This window comes from Schistocerca cancellata, chromosome 6 (assembly GCF_023864275.1).
Source record: "Schistocerca cancellata isolate TAMUIC-IGC-003103 chromosome 6, iqSchCanc2.1, whole genome shotgun sequence".
NCBI classification, from domain to species: domain Eukaryota; kingdom Metazoa; phylum Arthropoda; class Insecta; order Orthoptera; family Acrididae; genus Schistocerca; species Schistocerca cancellata.
In genome coordinates, this window is record NC_064631.1 from 545,960,687 (window position 1) to 545,984,320 (window position 23,634).

The 23,634-nt window shown below is 34.7% G+C and overlaps 1 protein-coding gene across 1 annotated transcript in view; it reads left to right on the top strand.

Annotated features, from left to right (window-relative positions):
* LOC126088416 (solute carrier family 12 member 4) overlaps window positions 1-19,732 on the top strand; it is a 233,094-nt gene extending 213,362 nt beyond the window's left edge. Inside the window, exons 19-20 of the mRNA XM_049906556.1 lie at window positions 1,482-1,621; window positions 14,031-19,732. Of these exons, the coding sequence (XP_049762513.1) occupies window positions 1,482-1,621; window positions 14,031-14,122 (232 nt within the window). The 3' untranslated portion in view covers window positions 14,123-19,732. The remainder of the gene's footprint in view (window positions 1-1,481; window positions 1,622-14,030) is intronic.
* Window positions 19,733-23,634: the final 3,902 nt, after the last annotated feature.

Sequence of the window (23,634 nt, forward strand, 5' to 3'; positions counted from 1 at the left end):
ATTCCAGTAGAATTAGTCTGAAACCAGTACTTTCCTAGTATTCCCATTTTCAAGCAGTTGCTTTGAAGGAGACAAATGAGAACTTTAAACTGTTAACATATATTCATCTCATGAGGTAATTGCAATTCTTCTTGGCATTCAGCATTGGTACACAAACTACTAAGCTGCTTTGCATATGAGTGGGACAGCAGGAACAGAAGAAACACTATTGTGGGGAAAATGATGTGCTCAGGGTGAAATACTGCCTGGATAGAAGAATTGTGGCGAGCATTTCTCTTGTTGACCCCAAAAATCTATATATACCTTCACTGCACATTACAGTGGCTCTCGTCAAAAACATTGTGAAAACCATAGATAAACTTCACATGGATTCATGTACTTTGAGAGAAGTTATCAAGGATCAATGAAGCAAAAATAAAGGAATGAATATTTTTAGAATCACAAATTAGAAAATTAAGTCTGATGAAGATTTCTTTCATTTATTAAGTGATGTTGAAAAAATAGCATTTCTGTCTGTGACAAGTGTCTGGAAGAATTTTTTTAGGGACCCATGGGGCAGAGAAGTATCACAGTATTGTAGAAGAAGTTCTGAGATCATACCACCTTCTGAAATACAACATGTCAATTAAACGATGTTTCTTAAATGATCATTTGGACTTCCTGGATAACCTTGACATAATTAGTGATCAACATGGAGAAGGTTCTAATGCGACATTTCACAAATGGAAAAGTGTTATCAAAGCAAATGGAATTCTGCAGTGTTGTTCAACTATGCTGGTACTTACAAAACAAAGTTCCTAAATCATAGTATTGCAAGGAATTTTGAAGGAAATACTTATAGGTATGACTCTTTACTTTTTGTTACTCCCATCTTACTGTTTTTTGATTCCTTTTTGTACTAAAATTTTTGAAGTTAGTAGTTTGAAGTCTTGTTGTGAGAGCTTGTCATTTTGTCAGATACATACTATACATGGGCTGTTGTATTAAAAACAATTATTACATAGAAAGTGAGACCAATACATAAATTCTGAAATTAGGTCTGAATTTAGAGTCACATTATCTCTCATTTCTGAGGATTCACAATTCATCCTAACAATACAAGTGTTTGGTGACAGATTAAGGGGAAAAAAATCAAAAGACTTGAACACAGTAAAGACAGACAGGTAGTCTCTTGTGTCTTTTATGACGAAAACTTTGTTGTATCTTTCTTTCCTGAATCCTTGGTGTTTCCTCTTTTCTCTAATATGAAACTGCATAGAATTAGAGCTTGTAGACGGCAGATTCTGTTTCACATGTCTTAGCATACAGGTGGCCCAGGAGATAATGATGATTTTTTTTCTTTCTTTCTTTCTCTCTCTCTCTTTTTTCTCCATAGTGCCCATTTTTTTTCAGGTGTCTACTTGAAATTGGGGTAAATTTATGACTGTTTGGCATATACTATATTTTTCCCATTTTTCATTCTTCCTCCTTTCTTTTTACAGTGATGAAGGCAATGTACGGAGGATGCATACAGCAGTTAAATTGAATGAAGTAATCGTCAACAGGTCTCATGATGCACAGCTCGTTATCCTGAATCTTCCAGGTCCACCAAGGGACACAAAAATAGAAAAAGAATCAAACTGTATCCTTTCTAAGTTTATAACTAATTTATTTGACCACCTCATAGTTTGTTTGTTTTCCAATCATTTGTCCCAAAATTATCATAATTTTGTAGCTATTTTGTGTATTCTATAGAGAAACAAGAAGGATGGTATATCATATGGACTGTATTTTTTACAGAACTATATACTGGCAAAAATCATCCAAAATACACCCAGAGTTAGCTCTGCCACATGTTTCCGAAAAATTTAATGAAAGAAAGACTGAATTAAATATCAAGTACCTTGTTTACTGATCAAAAATTTGAGCCTCAGTACAGCTGTTGCTATTAGGCACATAGAAAATATTTGTGTAAACGGTATGGCAATACTATAACTCTGGACATGTGGATTACCACAGAGGACCTCAGTTCAGTCACAGCAATAATATTTATCCTGTGCATATTTTCTTGCCATTTGCATCACATGCAGGGCTGCAAATTGCATGATGCTTTTTGAATGTTGTTTCTTTTCTTTTAAGTGGTATACTCCCAGAAGAGCAGTGTCCTGATTCAGAAAATGGTGTTGGTACTTTTCTCGGATGCTCAGCCTTTTGAGAACACAAACTGTGTTGTACATAACAAGAGTTGTCTTTATTAGTGATATTCTGTACAGCAGTTTCTTCAGAGAATGTATGAGTTCCACAATGGCATTTCCAACTATTGAGAACCAAATTATTTTTAACGTTTCATTGTTCATTTCCTGGTTAGAAGATAACATCACAAATGTTACTCTGTGTTATCTATTCCACAAGTAGTGTTGTTGCAGTCAAGAAGTACTGAAATTTTCATCTTCTTCTTTCAACCATTCTCTATTTTTTCCATTCCAACATTACATACTGACACATGTCAAACTCATACTGCTGCCAAACTGGTAACAAATCTGGTGATTTTTCATGGAGGTACACATCCCTTAGCGTACAGCACCAGGTGTCATTGAAGAGTGTCGCGTTGCCAAGAGGTGTAGGCACACAACATGCCACCCAAGCCATTATGGTAGCAGATCTGCAGGACAACATTTTCAATTTATTGATGGCATCAAGGCAAATGAGAAGTCTGGCTGAAGTTTTATAACATTTATTTGAAAACAGTTACAAAAAGTGCTCAAAATTATGCCATCCTGCTTGAATGCATGCAGCGCATTGACGCTGGAGGTACCATTGCACTCTTTCAAACACTGCCGGCAAAGTGGAAATTGCATCGTAGTCTACCATAATGCATGCTATCAGGAATGTGCAGGCCATACCATCAGCCTGCTGTGCCCTATCCAGTTGTCACAAAAGATTTCATCAAGTGGTTTCACACTGCATGTGCAAAGTGCACATGTTCACCATCATGTTGATACTACATTTGCTGTAACATGTTGAGTAGAACATGTTCCAACAACTCTAACAGAGTTTCTCATAAAAAGATTAAGTATATGTTTGTCAGGTGAATATGTAAGGACCAAGCAGATTATTGCCTACCAAGCTGGCCCAAATTTGACTGGGAAGCGATCTTGTTGATCGTGAACAAATGTGCTGTGTGGATTTTCTCATGCCCTCATGTGTTGTTGATTGTGGCTGTTGAACGTACCCTCTGGTGTGAAGGATGTGACATCTGTGAAAAGTATATGGTTTGGGAAGGAAGTCTGATCAAATGTCACACCTTTGCAGAAATCGTTGGGCATAATCCAATTCAATGTGGAAAATCGTCTGGATTAAGTGTACCTCGAAAAGGCGGTAGAGGTGCAAATCATTTTCATGCCATAACTGCCAAATAGCGGAATGATGTACACCCATTTTCCATGCAACACACCAGGAACCTGTTGAGTGTGTATTTTTCAGAAATGCTAATGCCTTCTCTTCAAGCTCTGGTGTATGCACTGTGTGTTGATGGCCATGCCCATCAGGCCTGCACACCTGTAGCACAAAATAAGTACACTGGGTTTTGAAGTAGACCTTGCATGCGTATGTGCCACTACAAGAATGCGCCAGTGGAAAACATATGTTAATTGAATCTGTCTCTTGTAGGAACCTGTGGATGACAGTAAATAGACAGTAAATATATGTGGATGTGGCACTCAACAATTCAAAAACTGCTGAATGTACAAACATTGGGCAGCCTGAGCAATTCCATCCCCCACCCAGTAAGCACAGTGCATCCAAATAGCACTCCATTTCTTGCCTGCTCCATACAGAAGCAAACACAGAATGTCACCGTTTGAAGACAGACTGATGCAGGATGAATCAGCCTCTGCACTGTGCACAGGTACTGCCCTCTATGCAACATGTATCAAACAGGCATTTGCACAACCAAAAGCAACACATTCACATCCCAGTAAAAAGGAGAAAACCCACAGTGTTGTCCTCCCTGGAATATCTGCAATTATACTGACTTCAGCGTTTGCAAGTAAAGGTTGTAAAACTTCAACCCTATGTCCCTTTCACCTTGATGTCGCAAATATATTGAAATTGTTTCCCAGAAGACCTGCTACCATAATGGCTCGAATGGTATGTTGTGTATCAATACAAGCCACTCAGAAGTATCCATGAAGCAGTTGATTTTGAATTTCATTTTACTTTACAGAATCAAACAGCACAGAAAGAATGGGAAAAAACTCAGAGACAAGTCTATGGATGCAGGGTTATTAATTGTTCTGTAAGATGGATAAAATCTCTCGTCTGAGGATCTAAACAACCTTGTGAAGCAAAGGAGGAAAAGTAAAGAGGCAAGGAGCTAAAAGGAGCTTCTGAGGAAGACTGCTCATAAAAAGTTAGGCTTATCAAAGAAACATAGATTGAAGACATGGACAAGAGTTAAGTTGTTGAGTGCACTAGAAGATATTTTTAAGTTGTTTCAACAAATTAACTGATGGGGCAGCTATTGGGATCTTGTTGAATGATTAAATGATACATGTACAATATTGAAACAAGGCAGGTGGTTGTAAGAGTTGATGATGCTCACCACTGTTAGGCGTGTGTTCATTTTCAAAAATATGAACAAAATGTTTTTGGAAGATGCATGTTATGTAACTTTGCAGATTTTAAATAAAATGGATTGAAGAACATTTCGTTGAGAGAATTCAAAGGATATAGCTTGATGTGGATTTCTGCTTCATATAAAGACGAGCAACAGGACTAACTATTATCATTAAATAAAATGCAATCCATTAACATATAGAATATAAAAATCACAAGCACAGCAATTAAGTAGTTTTTCTGGGTACAAAAGGAATCTATGCACCCTAAGGGAGTACACTCCTGACCATTAATATTGCAACACCAAGCTGGAGCATGTAAGAAGTGTCAAGTTGGTGTAAAATCTACAACATTCTTCAATATGCAAATAATTAGCATTTCAGTAGTCACACAAAATAGGTAAAAATAATGCCATGTGCAAGGAAAGACTATGAAGTGACTTTCTCATTCAGAAGTCTCATTGCATTGCAGTGTGAGTAGATTGTGTTATCCGTAGTGTCCTACAAAACTTGCATTTACAATAAGTATGAATAATGATGAGAATTCTGCATCAAAATGTTAAAACATGAAGTTACCTAATAAGTGCTGTTTCATAAGAAATTGTATCTACATGAACTATTTTACCAGAGACAATCTGAAGTAAATTTATTTTCTGCATATAAATATCTAAAATGAAACCAGTTTTCAGTTACTAGTACTGCACATAATCTGGTGAAGTGCAATTTGGAAAAATAATGTGCATAATAACATACGAAGTGACAAACACAATGACATATCAGTGTTCTCAATGCTTTGTTGCCATGCCAGTTGGGCAGTTGAATAGTCTGTATAAGGTAAATGCCACATAATGTAACATAAGACTCATTTGAGGTACTGAGCATCCAGCAACAAAGAAACACAAATGTTTGTCTACTACCTAAAGCTTTAAAAGTGAGTATAATGCGCATAGTTTAAAGTATCAGTTTTAGGTGGTGGGTGTTCCGAACTGTAGTTACATCAAATACTGGTAGAGGTTGTGCTTGAACTACCTCATCATTTATGAAACTGCCAACCTCAGCAAGAAATTGTGCGATAGCTATTACTGAATGCTTTGTGTTGAGCCTTGATCATTGTTTTCATTTCTTATTTTGAAATGACGGGAGAGAAAAATCCTTCCATCATGGAGTTTGATTCTGACTATCGGTCCTGATTTTGAGTCTTGGTCTGACACACAGTTTTAATCTGCCAGGAAGTTTCATATCAGTGCACACTCAGCTGCAGAGTGAAAATCTCATTCTGGAAACATCCCCCACGCTGTGGCTAAGCTATGTCTCCGCAATATCCTTTCTTTCAGGAGTGCTAGTTCTGCAAGGTTCACAGGAGAGCTTCTGTGAAGTTTGGAAGGAGACGAGGTACTGGTAGAAGTAAAGCTGTGAGTACGGGCCGAGTTGTGCTTGGGTAGCTCAGATGGTAGAGCACTTGCCCGCGAAAGGTAGATGTCCCAAGTTCGAGTCTCGCTCCGGCACACAGCTTTAACCTGCCAGGAAGTTTCATATCAGCGCACACTCCGCTGCAGAGTGAAAATCTCATAATGGGCTCATTGCTCGGGAATAATGTACATTTTTTATGTATCTCCTTTGTTGTACAGTTGGCAAGTATTTTTATATCATAGCACATTAGCATTCTACAGTTTGGAGTATGGAATCATGTAAGTACGTTAGAAAATTTAAAAAAGGAAATAGGTAGGATGAATTTATAATGGGGATTAGCACAATTCAGCGACAGGAAGAACGGGAGTTCTGGTCGGGTCAGTTAAGGGTTATCAACACAAAAACAAATAAAGGTAATTTAAGAGTAAGCTTAATAATGACTAAGAAAATAGGAAGTTGGGTAAGCTTCTCTGAACAGCATAATGGACATATTATAGTAGCCAAGATAGACATGAATCCAACACACACTACAGTAGTAGAAGTTCATATGCCAGCTAGCGCCACTGAGGTTGAAAGACTGCTTAGTGACATAAAGTAAATTATTGAGATAATTAAGGTGGACAAAAATTTATTTGTGATGAGTAACTGGAATTCAGTAGTAGGAAGAGGAAGAGAAGGAAAAATACTATGAGAACGTGGACTGGGCTAAAGGAATGAAAGCAGAGGCCACGTGGTTGGGTTTTGCACAGAGCATAATTTAATCACAGCTAACATTTGGTTTAAGAATCATGAAAGAAAGTTGTAGAGATGGAAAAGACTGTGATGGTGGAATGTTGTAGACTGATTATATAACAGCATGACAGAGATTTAGAAACTAGATTTTAAAGTGTAACACATTCCTAGGGCAGGTGTGAACTCTGACCATAGTGTGTTGTTTATGAAATTAAGATTAAAAATTGAAGAAATTGCAAAAGGTAGGAAATTCAGGAGGTGAAGTTATGGAGAGTTTCAGAGAGAGCATTAGGCAACAATTGAATGAAACAGGAAAGAAATACAATAGGAGTCGAACAGTTAGTTTTGAGAGAACAAATAGTTAAGACAGCAGAGGATCACACAGGTAAAAAAGAAACAAGGCCTAGCAGAAATCCCTTTATAAAACAGGAGATACTGAATTTAATTGATGAAATTAGCGAATATAAAAAATGTATCAGAGGAAAGGGAAACAGAAATATAACAAATGACGTTGACTGAAAGGCAGAATTACTAAGCAATGATGACTAGAGAACAAAAGCAAGGCTGCAGCAGCAAGGATAACTAGGGAAAAGATAGATGTTGCCTATAGGAAAATTAAAGAGACCTTTAGAGAACAGAAAAGCACCTGTATGAGCATCAAGAGCTCAGATGGCAGTACTAAGCAAAGAATGTAAAACTGACAAGTAACATGAATATATAGAGATATATGTTCTTCCTGGTTGTTCTTACCAATATTTTGATGATCAAACCAGCCGTCTTCTTCGGGTGCTGCAAGTTTTGCTGTTATTTGTACTTGCTGCCTGAATTTCAACTAATACTCAGTTGCACCAAAAAACCAGAGAGAATACGTAAGATTTCTATATAACGGAAACAAACCTGAGGACAATTTATAGAAAATGAGTATGAAGTACATGAAGATGAGATGGGATTTGTGATACAGTGACAAGAATTTTGCAGAGTTCTGAAAGGCATAAGTTTAAAGAATGCCCTGGGAATAGATGATATTCTCCCTGCATTATTGAGCTCCTTTGAAGAACCAGCCAGGACAAAATTAGTCCTCCTGGTGTTCAATACCCTCAGTATCCAGGAAGACTGTAATAATTCCATTTTCAAAGAAGGCAGGTGCTGACACATGAGAGTACTACTGAATTATCGGTTTAATAGGTCATGGTTGCAAAATATTGACACAAATTATTTACAGAAGAATGGAGAAACTTGTAAAAGAAACTTGTAAAAGCCTACCAAGGGGAAAATCAGTTTAAGTTCCAGAAAATGTACGAACGCATGAGGCAGTATTGACCCTACAATATAGCCAGAAACATACATTGAAGAAAGCTAACCTGGAATTCATTTGTATATTTAGAAAAGGCTTTTGTTATTACTGACTGGATAACATTCTTTAAATATTTGAAGGTACCAAGGATAAAATACAGAGAATGAAAAAGTTATGTAAATTTGTGCAGAAACTAGACTGCAGTTAAGAGTTGAAGGACATGAAAAGGAAGTCATAGTCGGAAAAGGAGTGAGATGGGTTTGTTTCCTATCCCAAATATTATTCAGTCTATACTTTGAGCAAGCTGTGAAGGAAACTGAGGAGAAATTTGCAACAGGAATTAAAGTTCAGGGCGAAAAAGTGAAAACTTTGAGGTTTGCTGGTTACTTTGTAACTGTGAGAGACAGCAAAGCATTTGGAAGAGCTGTTGAGCAGAATGGGATAATGTCTGAAACAGAGATTATAAGATGAACATCAACAAAAGTAAAACAGTGGTAATAGAATGTAGCCAATTGAAATCAGGTGATACTGAGGAAATTAGATTAGGAGATGATCGCAAAAATTAGTCGATCAGTTTTTCTAATTGGACAGCAAAATAACTGATAATAGTGACAGAGAAGATATTAAATGTGGACATCAATTGCAAGAAGAGCATAACTGAAAGAAAAGGAATTTTCTAACATCAGATATAAATTTTGAGATATAAATTTTAATGTTAGCAAGTCTTTTCTGAAGGTTTTTGTTTGGAGTGTGTATCCTTTTGTGAAAGTGAAATGCGGATGATAAGCGATTCAGACATGAAGACAGTAGAAGCTTTTGTAATGTGGTACTATAGAGGAATGATGGAGATGAGTGGGTTAGATCAAAGAAGAGGTACTGAATCAAGTTGGGGAGAAAATAAATTTATGGCACAACTTAACTAACTAAAAAACAGATTGAGTGATACAACACATCCTGGGGCATCAAGGAATTGTCAGTTTGGCAATGAAAGGAAGTGTGGAGGTAAAAATTCTAGAGGAAGACCAAGGCTCAAATATTGTAAGGAGCTTCAAATGAAGGTTGGCTGCAATAGTTATACAGATGTGGAGAGGTTTTCTCAGGATGGACTAGCAGGGAGAGCTGCATCAAACCAGTCTTAAGACTGAAGACCACAACAACAACACAATCAGCAGCAGCATCATATTATTCTTAACTTTTTATTGTTATAGGTAATATGTGTGTTCCATTTCATGTTTTCTTACATCCGTATTCCTAGTAGAGTCTAGAGATTTATGGTGAGCATTACTGGAAGTTTGTTTCATATGGTATGAGGATGCTATGTGGTGGTTATCTCTGTGTTAACAACAAGATTGTTTTCTCTTGGTTGTGTTCAAATACATCATACTGAATCATATTTTTGGTTATATAAATGTAATGTGAATTCATGGTAATGCAGTGTGAAGTCTTAACCTATCGAAGGAATGGTTGTCTGTTTTGTTATTACCGACACTCTTGCCAGTTTTTTCTGATGTCTATAGCATCACTCTACATGTGGAAATCTTTACTCTAATTCTCATCATATATAGAGCTGTAAAAATGTTATACCACTGCCTGGCCATTTGTCTAGTTTTTTTTTTTTGTTTTTTTTTTTTGTAGGTAATCTTTTCTGGCTGCAGTACTTGCGCCAAACAAAATTTATATCACCTCTTCATTACTAAGAACAGTTAACTGCTCATACTCATTGATTCATTCTCACATCATGCTCTGTAAATTCTAACATCAAGGGGAGCCTTCAGTGATATGGAATGAATCAAGTTATTCTTTAACTGGATAAAGGAATGACTGGATTTACACAGAGTTTGCGTTCCTGGGTACAAATATTCTGATAAATTGTGGAAGGAATAGATAATGAAGTATTCTTTTGTGTTTTAATATTTTGGAATTGTCCAACTGTTATGGATGGATCACATAAATGTACGTTTTTCATTCTGCGCAAATTTTCTGAGACTCGTTGCTCATGCCAGTGACTATTTTAATTCAACAAAAGCTTCTATCTGAACTGGAGAGTTCAGTGCCGTGAATATGAACTTATTTTTATCTTTCGTTTTACTGCCGATGATCAGAACCATGAAATAGTCAGTACTGTAGCTGTTGCCTTGTGCGGTATGGCAAAAAATAGTTGAATGGAAAGCAAAATTCTTGCTGAACTGTTAGCAGACAATTGTTCTGATATTCCAAGCGATTCAGACGATGTTACTGATAGTAGTAATGGAAGTGAAGAAGAAAACGACATGGCTGTAATCAACCAAAAGTGAGATAATTGTGAATGATTTAGATGATGAAGTTTTGACAGTCAAAGTTGTCTGAAGAAGGACAATACCATTATTTTAGAAACATTTAGAGGAATTCCAGATGTGCAAATACTTCCCAGTGAGATCAACAGCATTATAAGCACTGTGGAATTATTTCTAGGGGATGAGTTGTTCGATCTAATATCGACACAATGAAACTTGTTTTTCGAACAACACAAAAACCATTATAAAGAAACTCCCAAGTCTTCCAAATTTGTGAATATCAGTGCTGTTGAACTGAAAAAATTTCTGGGCGTGAGTACCTTGATGCAGAAAATAATAATAATAAAAAAAAGATTATTTAAAGCACTATTGGTCAACAGATCCTCTAATAGAGATATCGATTTTTGGCAATCTGATGAGCAGAAATTGACTTGAGCAGATACGGAAATGGTGGCATTTCAATGACAATTATTTACAGAACAGTCAGGAAAACAGAGTCTTCAAAACTGAACCTGTACTGAAGTACCTCGGAGATAAATTTCAGGCCATATACCAACCTGAAGAGGAGCTTTCTCTTGGTGAAGCAGTGATACCATGGAGAGGGTGGCTCCATTTCTGGGCATATAATCCTAAAAATCTTATCACATTTGGTTTGCTTGTTCATATGGTTTGTGAAAATGTGAGTGGATATATCTTCTATCTAGAAATATACACTGGGAAAGGAAAAAATCTTCAACACACTATTCTCTGTACTTTCACCTCACCTTGGCATGTGGTGCCGCATTTATCAAGCCAATTATTGCAACAGTACAACTATTGCCAAGAGTTTGTGGTACAGCATGAATCTATAGAGGTCTCCTTCAGTGTTGACAAACAGAAGCCAAACCTCTAAAGAAAGGAGACACTGTATTTTGAAGACAAGGTGACATTTTGCTGCTGGTATGGAAAGATAAATTGGAGGTGAGAATGGTAACAACAGTTCACAGTTTTCTCCACAGTTGAAACGGGGAGGAGGTGGTTACAGAAACTGAAATGAATTGTGATGTACAATAAATTTATGAAAGGCATGGATAGAGCTGATCAGTATCTCTTGTATTTTGGGATAATGTGGAAAACCAATGAATGGACAATGAAAGTAGTTTTGTTTAGGTTGCGCTTTGTTTAATGCATACAAAGTGTATAGAAAGCAATCCATCCTACAGGACAAGCACCTGCCAAGGATTTATCTGATCGATTGCCAGGGAACATTAAAGAACATACTATTCGGACTATTGTGGGAAGTGGAAATAAGAAACATTCAGCACAACCTTGCAGAGTTTGCACAGAACATCATAAAAGAAGTGAAACAAGATACTATTGCCAGTTTTGTGAAGTATTGTTACATAAAGGTGTGTGTTTCCAAAGGCATCACGCCATTCAAGAACATTAGAACATCACAGAAACATGTCTGCTAAGTTGCATTAGCATCAGACACCTGTAAGTGCAGCTACATTCAATTAATGCACATTTTGCATGTGTCTTACAAAAATCGCAAGGAACAGAGTAACCACGGCGCGGCATCAATGATCTTTCCAAAAAATGTTATTTTTAACTGGGTTCGTTTCTTAAAGTGCTGGGAAGTTCTACACCTGTGTATAAAACCTTTACTATTCAAATGATTAATAAGTTTTGCGGTTCTGAGGGAAAGTATACTGTCACTTAACATGGAGAAATTGTATTTTCACCCGGGAAAATGTATGTTTGCATCAGAGGAAGTTGTATTTTCACCCCGAAAAAGGTTATTTTTAACAAGTATATCCAGGAAAAATCCAGGAATTTTTTTCCTTGTCCACGTATACACCCTGTAATGTCACACAAAATTACTATTTACTCCTATTATTTTCCACTTACGAGAACAGTATTCAGTTTGTAAGTGAGTACAAAGTGAAAAAAGCTTTAACAACAAACATCTAAAATGTAAATAACATTTCGCAGTAAGAAAAGCATGATAGAAATAGGACAGAACCAGGTGTACCATCGAAAGTGATAATTTATATGCTACTAACAGGCATCCAACAATAAGTAGTTGAAGTGCTGAAACTGTATTGTAATCATCTGCATTCAGTTGAAGACAAGTGTTGAAAATGAGATTATGAAGAGACTGGAATCTGCCCTTGATAATGGGCACTTTTGTTTGTAAATTAGAATCTGTGCCCCCCATATTCTATAGTAAAAATGGTACTTGCTACTACATAAACAGGTTGGTGGACAATTGACAAGTAAGCAAAAGCATTTTCATTTTATTCAATCACTGCTTGTAGCAGATGAACAGCATACAACACTTAGGAGATGAGCATGTAAGAGGATATGTCATTTACAGCACGTGTACCAAAGCAAAGCTTTTTTTCTGCATTTGGACACTTACTATAAATGTGGCATGTTTCTAATTGAAACACTCATAAAAACCTATTGTAGTAATTGTCAGCATCCCACAGAAAATTACGTTTTGCCATACACACAAATTAATAGAGAGGTGAAACACACTTCATGCCATCGAAATCCATCAATACATTGTGAACATCTGAAATCTCATCAGATACTAATTTAGTTAGACTGTGCACACGTCTGTTGCCTTTAACATTTCTGCCTACTGTGGCAGTTCATATTTAACTTGTTTACTTTCTCTCTCATGAGGTTTAGTCTACTGCCTTTAAATTTCAGTTGATTTTCTCCCTTTCAGGTTGTGCCTATCTCAAGGTGGAGCTCTAAATGACTTTCTCTAGATAACAGAATTTGAATATACAATATTGGTGTTTCTGTCTCTGATGTACCTACTACATCCTATCATAATAGTCTAAATTAGTGGCAGTGAAGATACTTAACCTGTTCAGCAAAGAAATGTTGGCAGTGTTCACTGTGAGTTGTGGTAACAATGGTGTTTCAGCAACTGGTTTAGAGTAGTCAGTGAGGGAGTAGTGGGCAGAAACTGTGTCCATAACAATGCGTAAAAAAATTATACCAAATCCTGATGTCAGCACACTGATGAAATATGCAATAAATTCAGAAAAACAGTGTTTGTAATCACAAAGGATAGTGAAATAATAACTGTAAAAACAAATTTGTGCCACATATTTGTAGCTGAATTAATTGTACAAGTAATGTATGATGTACATAACCTGTGACCTTTGACCTGCAGGTAACTACTCAAAATTTTCGGTAAATGTAGCCAAGCGAGTTGTCATTATATCACATTCATTAGCTTCATCAGCTAGTATTGTCGCATCATATTGCATAGGTCGAAGCTGTGATACTGAAAATAGTAACCAAACCCTGCAAGGTACATTGAATGTTTCAATTTTGGTTATCGTCGAAGCTGTGATACTGAAAATAGTAACCAAACCCTGCAAGGTACATTGAATGTTTCAATTTTGGTTATCAATTTACATTATCTCTTTTCTTCTCTTTCATTTTAACCTAAAAAATCCTGCCATTAATTATGACAAAATGATACATTGACAACCTGTGTGCTGCAGAGAAAATCTGTCATGACTGTTGCTGCCCCTGGTTTAGACATCAGTGCATCCTTTCTGTTTTCATAATTGGTGAGTATACACACATAATAATCCCAAATTTTAACTCTTAATAAGTTTGCAAAAACAGAGTATTATTTTATGCAGTAATTTCCAGTTTTGACATGAGCCTTATGCAATATGATATTGAATGCTTTGTCCTTAATGTAAACAACAGATATGGAATTCTTAGAAGTCCTAACAGAAGGTCTTGAAAGAGTTCTGATGGTGCGTGGTGGTGGAAGAGAGGTCATAACAATCTACTCGTGAAGGGCACATGGCAGCAGTAGCAACACCTGTCAGACTTTAACACCAACATATTTACTTGAACACAATCACAGGTACAACAAGTGTAAGCTGATATTTCTGAAACCATTCAGATCAAGAAGGAAAGAAGATAGAAGAAAAAAATGTTTTGCATATCATTTAATGCTGGTTATACCCCAGAGTGATTTAAAATGTATTTCACTCCATTACTTCTCTTAGTCTTAAGTTTACATCTACCAAAGAAGTTTTGTCTTTTGCTAGAGTTTAAATACGAAGTTGTTCAACACAGTTTCACGTAAACCTTAACTGTATTGGGTTCCTTTAGGTCTGTGTTGCAATGGCATTGAATCAGTACCATTAGAGTTAGAAGATCTCTTGTAACGTGATAAGTATTCACACTGTTATCAAAATCCCAGATAATTACTGTTGGAGAAGGGGAGCACAATTAAATATGAGCTGCACTGCTGCTCCAAATTTAAACATTAGGTACCTGAAAGATAAGGATCAATGACCAGCGAACAGATCACATAGTTTTTGCTATCATTTTATTATATCACAGATCCCTTCATCTTCATGATTAATTGATATTACTGAGAGACAGAGATGAGACTCCCCTTATCCAGTCACTAACAGTAAGGGCAGTTGAAAACACAATTTTTAAGCTTTATCTTAATTATGCCTTATGTTAATTACTCTTGTTAAAGTTTCTCATTTACACATCAGAGTGGGACTGACATAAAGCAAGAAAAATAACTGAAATTGAAGAGGCATTACCAGCCAAAGAAAGTTATCTATTTGCTTGTGTTGTAGCATTTCTACATACCAGTAACAATATCAGGAAAAACATATTTTTACCTGTACATTTTCCAGGGAAAAAAGTTCACATTTATTGTAGTACCTGTACACTGTCAAATTATGTCATAGTCTCACCTTCCCAACAATTTTATGTCTTGTGCACAAGCAAAAAAGAAAATACGTCACAGGTCTGTTCTTCACATAGCTCTTTCATAAACAGAATGCTTATGCCATATGTCAGTCAAGGGAAACTTAATTCTGTTACGTTCCTTAGAAAATCAGCTAACATGTAATATGTTGTCCTGCCAAGTGCTGTTTCAGGTAAATATGTGTATACTATGATCTCCTTTAATATTAGCTCATCGTCTGAATAACTTCCATCTCTTCATCACATACAACAAAGCAACTCGCTGTTTTCTACATCATGTAAATTTCTCATATAATCATCTTTATATACTTATATAACATTTTCATTCATTAAGGGATTAGAGGTATGCTGTCATCTGACATCACAAAATTAGATTCCAACATTTTGCAGCAGCATCGTTAAAGGTGAATTGCTGAAACATATAATTCTTGTTATGACAAGGAGTTATATTTGCAGTAAACACATATTTTTGCATAACTATACACTATTAGTACTTACATAAAAGGTACTCTTATGACAACAACGTGTTTCACATTTGTTTTCAAAATGTGAACATCTAATGACACTTAAAAGTGTTTTACTGGCAGTTGCATCTGTGTGGTGTAAGTGATTGTGGTGTAAGACGTTGAACCAATACCACAACCAACAAAAATTTTTTGCTGTTCCGTGCTCAACAATTGTGAAAATGTCAGGTACTGTGTTAAAAAGGCGGAAATGTTTGCTCACAATTTCAGAGGAAGATTCTGTCTTTGTGGATTGTTTAATAATAAAGTAGGTGAAGGATAATACTATGTAAAGTAGAATCTGTGGCCAGTGGTAAAAGATTCAGATAATTGTTTAGTCCATATTCATGTAATTACTTATTACGAATTCGGCTGGTTCATCACTTAGGAAAACCTTACTAGATTTTTTTTCCATTTGTTACCAAAGATGTTTTAAATAGTTGCAGCATTACAAAGTATCAGGCATAATTTAAAGTTGTGACTCATGTACCAACATGTTTATATAATTTTTTTTTAATTGAGTAATTTTATGTTCTAATATGTTTAAGGAGTTTGTCAGTTGAAGATGGTAGTTCCTACATAACATGACACACTCATTCCAGCAATAGTGATTATTAATCAGCAATGAAAAAGCTAAGTCCTGTTGAATTTCTCAACAGACATGTTTCCCAGTTTAAGATTCAATGAAATACTTTCATTAAAATCTTTAAAATATCATGCTAGTGGAGTATTGTAATTATTTTCCTTGTGTGAACTTTGAAAAATGCTGGGAGTTTGTTAAAAATCTTGCTGCCAAATCTGAAATGGAGTTTCTAAAGACAGTAGTAAGACTACAAAATTCAGTATCCTAATTTTCAAGGATTTGTGATTTTTATGTCAAAAGGAAGGTATATACAGAATGGGCAAACTAAATGTAGAAAGTAGTAGTTTTGAGTATAGCAAGACTGCTACACTTTTAAGGTACTACTGATTTGGAATTATACCTGTTATATAAGAAATAGCTTGAAATACTGAGAGAGCCTAGAAGAGAGAAAAAAAAAAGTAAAATTATTACACTGCACCTCGATTCAGAATATACCGAGATCAGTTGTAACGATTTTTTATTAGAGGGTTTTTTTTGGCAAGATGTTTTCTTGATGAATAGCTGTACAGAATTTTCATAAATGCACATGATCTTTCTGTTACAGATTTTCTTACAATTTCAATATGCCCTATCAATTCATCTTTGAAATAAGATAATAGAAGAAAACTTTGTGTTTGGTATTACTGAACTACTATGCAATATCTATGTACTTTGTCAGCTACTTAGGCTTTTTTTCTCTTCTTCTTCTTCTTCTTCCTCTTCTTCTTCTTCCCAATCTCACTTCCTCCTGTCTTCATCCCCAAATAGTGTTCAAATTGAAATCAAAACCCATACACGAAACATTTGTGTTTTCATACTACAAGGACAAGATATGCAAATAAAATTTGTATCGATCTATGAAACTCTCTCATGAAGTGCTGATGAATTTTTTTGTTTTAACAGTCAGCATTCTAATTCTGAATTCGCAGCAAGCTCAAGACACATCTGACTCGTTCTCCTGTTTTGGTAATAAGAAGTTTGCTTGTTTTATTGATATGTTATAATTTAAATAGCTTTTTGAATTTTTTGATATAAATTTTTATTATGTTTTCTTTAACTGCCACAAAAATGTGTTTGCACCAGCATTAATAGAGCATTTCATTAGAGCAATGATAGATGTAATGTTAATTTGGATTAAAATTAGACTTCCACGAAGTGTAGAATAGTAACTACCAGCAGAAATAATTACCTTTCTTTCTCTCAGAAGCATGATTATGATTTCACTTGTCCCATAGTGTTTCGTCCTTAAGCATTCAAGAAAATAATCTATTAAAACTAGTGCCCATGTCTTGTATCCATTTAATCTTATTTAAAAAGCCTCTCAGGGCCTTACTATTGCTGTCATATTTCTGTAGCACAGTACCAACCATGAAACTTCTTAACGAAGAGATTTCTGTAAAGTTCTTTACAAAAATGGAGAAAAGTGTAAACAATTTACAGCAGTTACAAGAAACAGAAATAAATCACTTTTCAACCAAAATTTAAACAATTTACAGCAGTTGCAAGAAACAGAAATAAATCACTTTGTGGTCAAAAGTTATTTTAAATGGGGCTAAATACAAAGAAGTGGGTATAATTCCTGGAATTCTTGTTCTAATACAACTCTAACATTGTCACTATTTACATTTCAGTTTTTAAGTCGGGTGGATTTGAAATTTTTTTCCCCTTCTCATCGTCAGTTCACTCCATCTCTGATACTGGCACAAGATTGTTAGTGATTAAATTGCGGTGATACCAAGAATTTTCTGCCTTAACTTGCCTTACACTATTTTAAAAAAAATTCTGCATTATAAGCAGCACATATGTAGGCTATAGACAGATTGTTGACTTCTAAATGCAGCAGCTCTTCACAGTTGGCCTCATACTATGTATGTATTTGTTTTTGGAGACTGTTGATATTAGGTACTAAAAGTTACTCGTTATGAATTGTAGTGGCATGTTTTCCTAGTAAACAGTGTGCCTTTGTATAAGAGAAATCAGTAAAGATTTTTTTTAAAGCTTAACCTGAATTCTCAAAGTATCAGTGTGCACCTCCAATAAAAGTTACAAAAATAACAGTTATGATAAATGGTGTATGCATGAAGAAACTGGACAGTTTAAATTTTATGAATGACTATGTTCACATTTAACTTTTGTGTCAGAAGATCACACTTGATTTTAAACATATGTATTTCAAGCACACTCATTTATTAATTTGTATTGCATTTTTCCAATATTTCACCACATCCACTTAAATGTGTATAATGAAATGCTTTCTTAAAAAAGGGTCACCTTTCTAGTGTTCTATTTTATTTTGTATTTTTGTGTTTTGTATATTCAAATAGTTTACACTGGACTGTGTCCAACTCTCAATGCTCCATGATTCTGATATTTAATTTATAGAGCACACTGTGTAACAATTTGTGAACTGTAAGAATAAACAATATTATTTTTGTAGCAGATTGTGATATAATTTTCTAACAGTTCAAATGTTGTTTAGAATTTCATTGAATATTAATGGGTGACAGATTGCTGAACATCACATCCATTAGTTTAAAGAATGAGTGTGAGTGTGGTACAAGAATTTAAATATTTAAGTAAGATTCTTGTCTATTTTTGTAATAACTTCATGTTTATACTTTTCTAGTGCAGCACTACTGCAAAGATATAACAATTATAGTATTACTGTAGCCAGTATCTGACTATGAGGGATAGATAAGTGTATCCTTTTCATAAAATTGCTGAAACCATGACAAATAGAAGTGTCTATTAACAATTTAATTAAGAAATAACTTACCAGCAAAATAAGAAACAGTAGTAAATATCAATTAAGACAGCTGTGACACACTGATAATTTCATTTGGTAGTTTAAAAAAATTCTTAACACAGGGATTGTGTGACCATGTTTCTGAATGTCACTTACTTAAACAGCCTAAATCAGAATTGCTCTTTAAAAAAATATTAACTCATTAGAGTTTTTTCCCCCCTTATGCAGTCAAATTTCTTTCTCTGAAATAGGACTGTTCACTTTCATAAGCCCAATTGGTTATTTGCAACAATCTTGTATCGATTTGTGTGATATTGGTTCATGGCTTCAGCTGTTTTATGAAAAGTGCTGATTTTTGTTACCTTCATATTATCAGTTCTTGTTTTTCTGTACCTCGACTTTTAGTGGCCATCTATTATTGAAATAGACACATTGTAAAATATTTCAATTTTTTTAAGAAATTTCTTATCTATGAAACAGAGTTTTTATCATTTGTGTAAAAATACATTATGAGAACTGTTTCTATAAGTGTTGATGATAAAAATAAATTGTTAGCTATTTCCTATATTTGCCTGTTACATTTGTGATAAATTTTTTGATTGTGAAGTATTTTTGAGGATACCTTTAACAGTATGTGTATATTTGGAACAGTGATTTTCTGATGACACACACTGTCTGTACAATTGTATTATGTAACAGCACACCTCATATATTGATTTGTCCATAATATTTTAGAGGTTACTGTTGCACAAAATATTTTGAGAGCCAGCTCTATTGTGATAAAACTGTCTGATATGAATATTTAGTATATAGTTCATTATTTGTTTTCTTCCTCTTGTGTGATTGCCCTTTCAGTTTCACCTTACAGTTATTCCTGTTATTTTTAAATATAAGCAGTGATATGATTATAGTGCTTAGAAATCATAAGCTTCTGTTACAAAGTTTTCCTCCAAGTATTATATCAGGCACATAACACAAAATCCATACTGATTCGTGAAGGAATTATAGGACTCACTGCCATAACTGTATTTAGGTTATATGATGTTCAGATATTTAAAGCAGTTTAGTTGGAGACCCTGTAAAATAATCATGTCACTGTTCCATCTCAATACAAAAAATTTATACAACTGTTGGAAAAGTTTTGGAGAGGCACATTATATGTAAATGCTAATGTGTGTGCGGAGTGATTTAAAGATGGAAAGTATTTATAGTTGTTGTACGACTACTTGTGATGTGTGCTCATATAACAGTGCCAACCCGTATCTCTTTTTCCTGGTTTTGTATATATTTCTGTTAGCCTTAATTACTTTTAATACTACATACAGCATTTTTCATTTTTTTTGTTCAATGAGTGTTATTAAATGCAGCCTTTTTTATTTCAATACAGTGACATATATTACAGAACAATAATTATTTTTATGTTATCTCGGCATTTGAAAATGAAGTGCGTGTTACACAGTACAGAATGAATATGTATTAAATATGGAGGCTGGATCCTTCATTGGCATATTAAACTTGGGATGCTGTAGAAATGTAGAGTAATGTTTTAATCTACATTAAGAAAGAAGTAAAATCAAGTCTCTTCAAGTAAAATGCTCATTCCGTATTTCAATTACATTCTCGGTGTTATAGAAATACATCTTTTAGAGATACTCCTATGTATATAAAACAATAGTTAACTGCATCCTTTACAAATATTAGGCTGTGACATGATTGAAAGAAAAACTAAAACAGCAATTAGTTTTTAAATGTAGTTAAAATGCTATCCTGTTATAAATATAAGTGTAAAATGTGTGTGTGACTGTGTGTGTGTGTGTGTGTTGGAAAGAAAGGGAGAGTTAATCAGTAAAAATATAAATTAATTAAGAGATTAAAAATATGTAGTTCTTAAGTTTTGAAGAAATAAAAGATGGTGAACTTAAGTCATTGTTTAAAACAGAATAAAATAAATCAATAAAATATAGCTTACCTTTTGTTTTCTTAAGTGCTTTGGTGTTCTAGTACAACTACCATATCCTTCCCATCTGATTACTTTGTGCCACTCTTGGTACAGGTATCTTTTTAAATTTAAAGAAGCCAAAGATTTGGTTTTAGATAACAAATAACTATCACAGTTCACCTACCTTACATGTGGAATAAGAAACGAGCAGAAAGTAAAGGATGAGCAAAATGTTAAAAGAGTATTCTGTGTTGAAGTTTTATGCTGTGGCCATTAAATTGTTCTGAGAGATAGCTCATGGACATCGTCATATGAATGTTCACAGTGTTGAGATTCTCTTGAATTGGATTACATTTTCCTGATGACTCAATGCACATTGTTATAAATTCAGCCACTAGCATCACTCTTAAGATTACAGGCAGCCACATATTTTCCATTTCAACCATGAGAGCCTACAACTTAGCATATCAAGGGAGAAAAGAAAATTGTGCCAGCTTCTTTGCATGCATGAGTTTATAGCTCAAATGGGAAATGAGTGCCACTCTGAATGAAATATAATGATACTTTTGAGTGAACTCCCCTTGAGACACATAATGCATGAAATTGCGGGTTTGCATGGCTTGTTATTTTGAAAGAAAGTTGCAAAGATTGTCACTTTTGTTAACTGATGATATTGGCAGGAACTTTTTTTTAATTTTCTTCAGAATAAAAAGAGACTACTGCATAAAATTAAAAACTACTACATTCTTTTTATGAGAGCACCTTACTGTAAGGAGCAGCTGTGATATCAGTGGAAATGCACTCATACATTAATACTTTGTTCAGGGTAGTTTATTGTTGGCACTTGTAACCAGGTATGAATTATTTGAGGGAAACCATTTTGTTCACTCACAGGGAACACACAAGATTTTATGCTTCCCACTCACCACTTCAAACAGTATACACAAGGACCTCAATGCATGGGAATGAAAATTTTTAATACATTGAAAGGTAACAATTTAATGCAAATGAATTTAAGTCCACTTAAAACAAAGCTGTATGAGGCACTGACACTGAAATGTTAGTACGCAATGGATGAATTAATGCAGCTGAACTGGAAATTTGAGCTGGATACAAAACTCATCATGTTGTAAATGTAAGTCATACGATGAATAATTCTACAGTTCTTTTGATATAATAAGCAAGTGTAATCATGTGTGTTACATTTTGGAGCATCATCATGTGTAGGAACAAATGCCGCCACAGACATCAACATTATGAAACTGGTGACATTAAAAGCAACTCAATGCTAGGAACATTTACAGAAAAATGTAAATAATTAATAAGTTACACTAAAGATATGAAAACAATTTCTATCTTTTAAGAATATCTGATTAAAAAATTATGCAAGGAGTTCAACATTACATCAATGTAATGCTTGTTGTTTCGCAGCTTGTTCACATCCACCCTTAGTGACCTTTTTTTCCATATAGTACAATAGTTATGGCAGAGATAGTCCCAGGGAGAGATCGTGTCACAATGGCATAAAAAATGACAATAGTTATCACATCCATCTGAAGCAGTTTTAGAAAAAAGTTGTTATTGAAATGTAAATATTGATCCCATGATTACTTCTAATTGTTATCTAATGTGTGTGTGAAATCAAGACACATCTTCGAGTTATTAACCAACTGTATTCTTCCCCAACATCTTTTCTTGTTAAGTTGCTTTACTATATTCTCCGTAAAGAGTGTGCAACATCAATAATATCTTTTCTTTTAAGAATTGCTCTTCTTGCATCAATTCATTCACAATTACTACGTTTTTGTTCAGAGCTACTTTAGTTACATTGACCTACCTAACACAGAACACTCAAAAAGAGTCACTGAGCAGAGCAGTTGATAGACTGTTTATTATCAGCTGTTCAATATATTTTGATACAATTGGCCTCGTTGACATGTACAGTACGTTTAATACAATTAATGCACCAGCTTTTTATAAATAAATGTATTACTAATAGAACAATACCATTTGCTAATACACTTATTAATCTAACTGTATGATTATTACATGCAGTTTTGCTGACACATTTAGCTACTCAAAGAACAATTCTTGAAAATCGCTCTCCGAGAATTTATCAGCTATGAAAAACTTCTCGCTGTTTTAGTGAAGTTTTTAAAACTTTTTTGGACTTGTGTAAGGGAGTCAGGAGATCTGTTTTTAGAAATTCACTGAAGAATTTAAAACTCATGTATTTATGGCTATTGTGTATGCGGGAAAGTCTTGAGTCCAGTGAATCTATCATGACTATTTCTTGTATTGTGCAAATGAACATTATTTCCTAGTCTTAAGTTTGTTTTAAGATTTCTTCAGCGTAAATTGACGACGATGTATCTAAAGCACGGGGACTGTCATAACGTTAAAGTGTTCTGGGCTGACTTCTGCAAGTCTCTCTGGGAGGCAGGCCTAAAATACAATTAATAACTTTCTTCTGCGACTGGCTAATGTTAGCTGACTGATGCATTTCCCCACAACAGTATTCCATATTGTAGATTCTAATGGAAGAATGCATAATAAGAGTAAATTAGCAGATTCTTACTGACATTTTGTCTTAATATATGAAACCAATTTCATGTCTCCATCCCCTGATAGTCTTTTATAAATCACAGGTCCAAGTAATTTCATGTTACTGTTCTTAAACTTAATTGCTCTGAAACTGAAATAAAGTTCTTTTATTTTTGTTTTGTTTATGGACAGCTAGTTGGCCAGACACCAGAGATTAG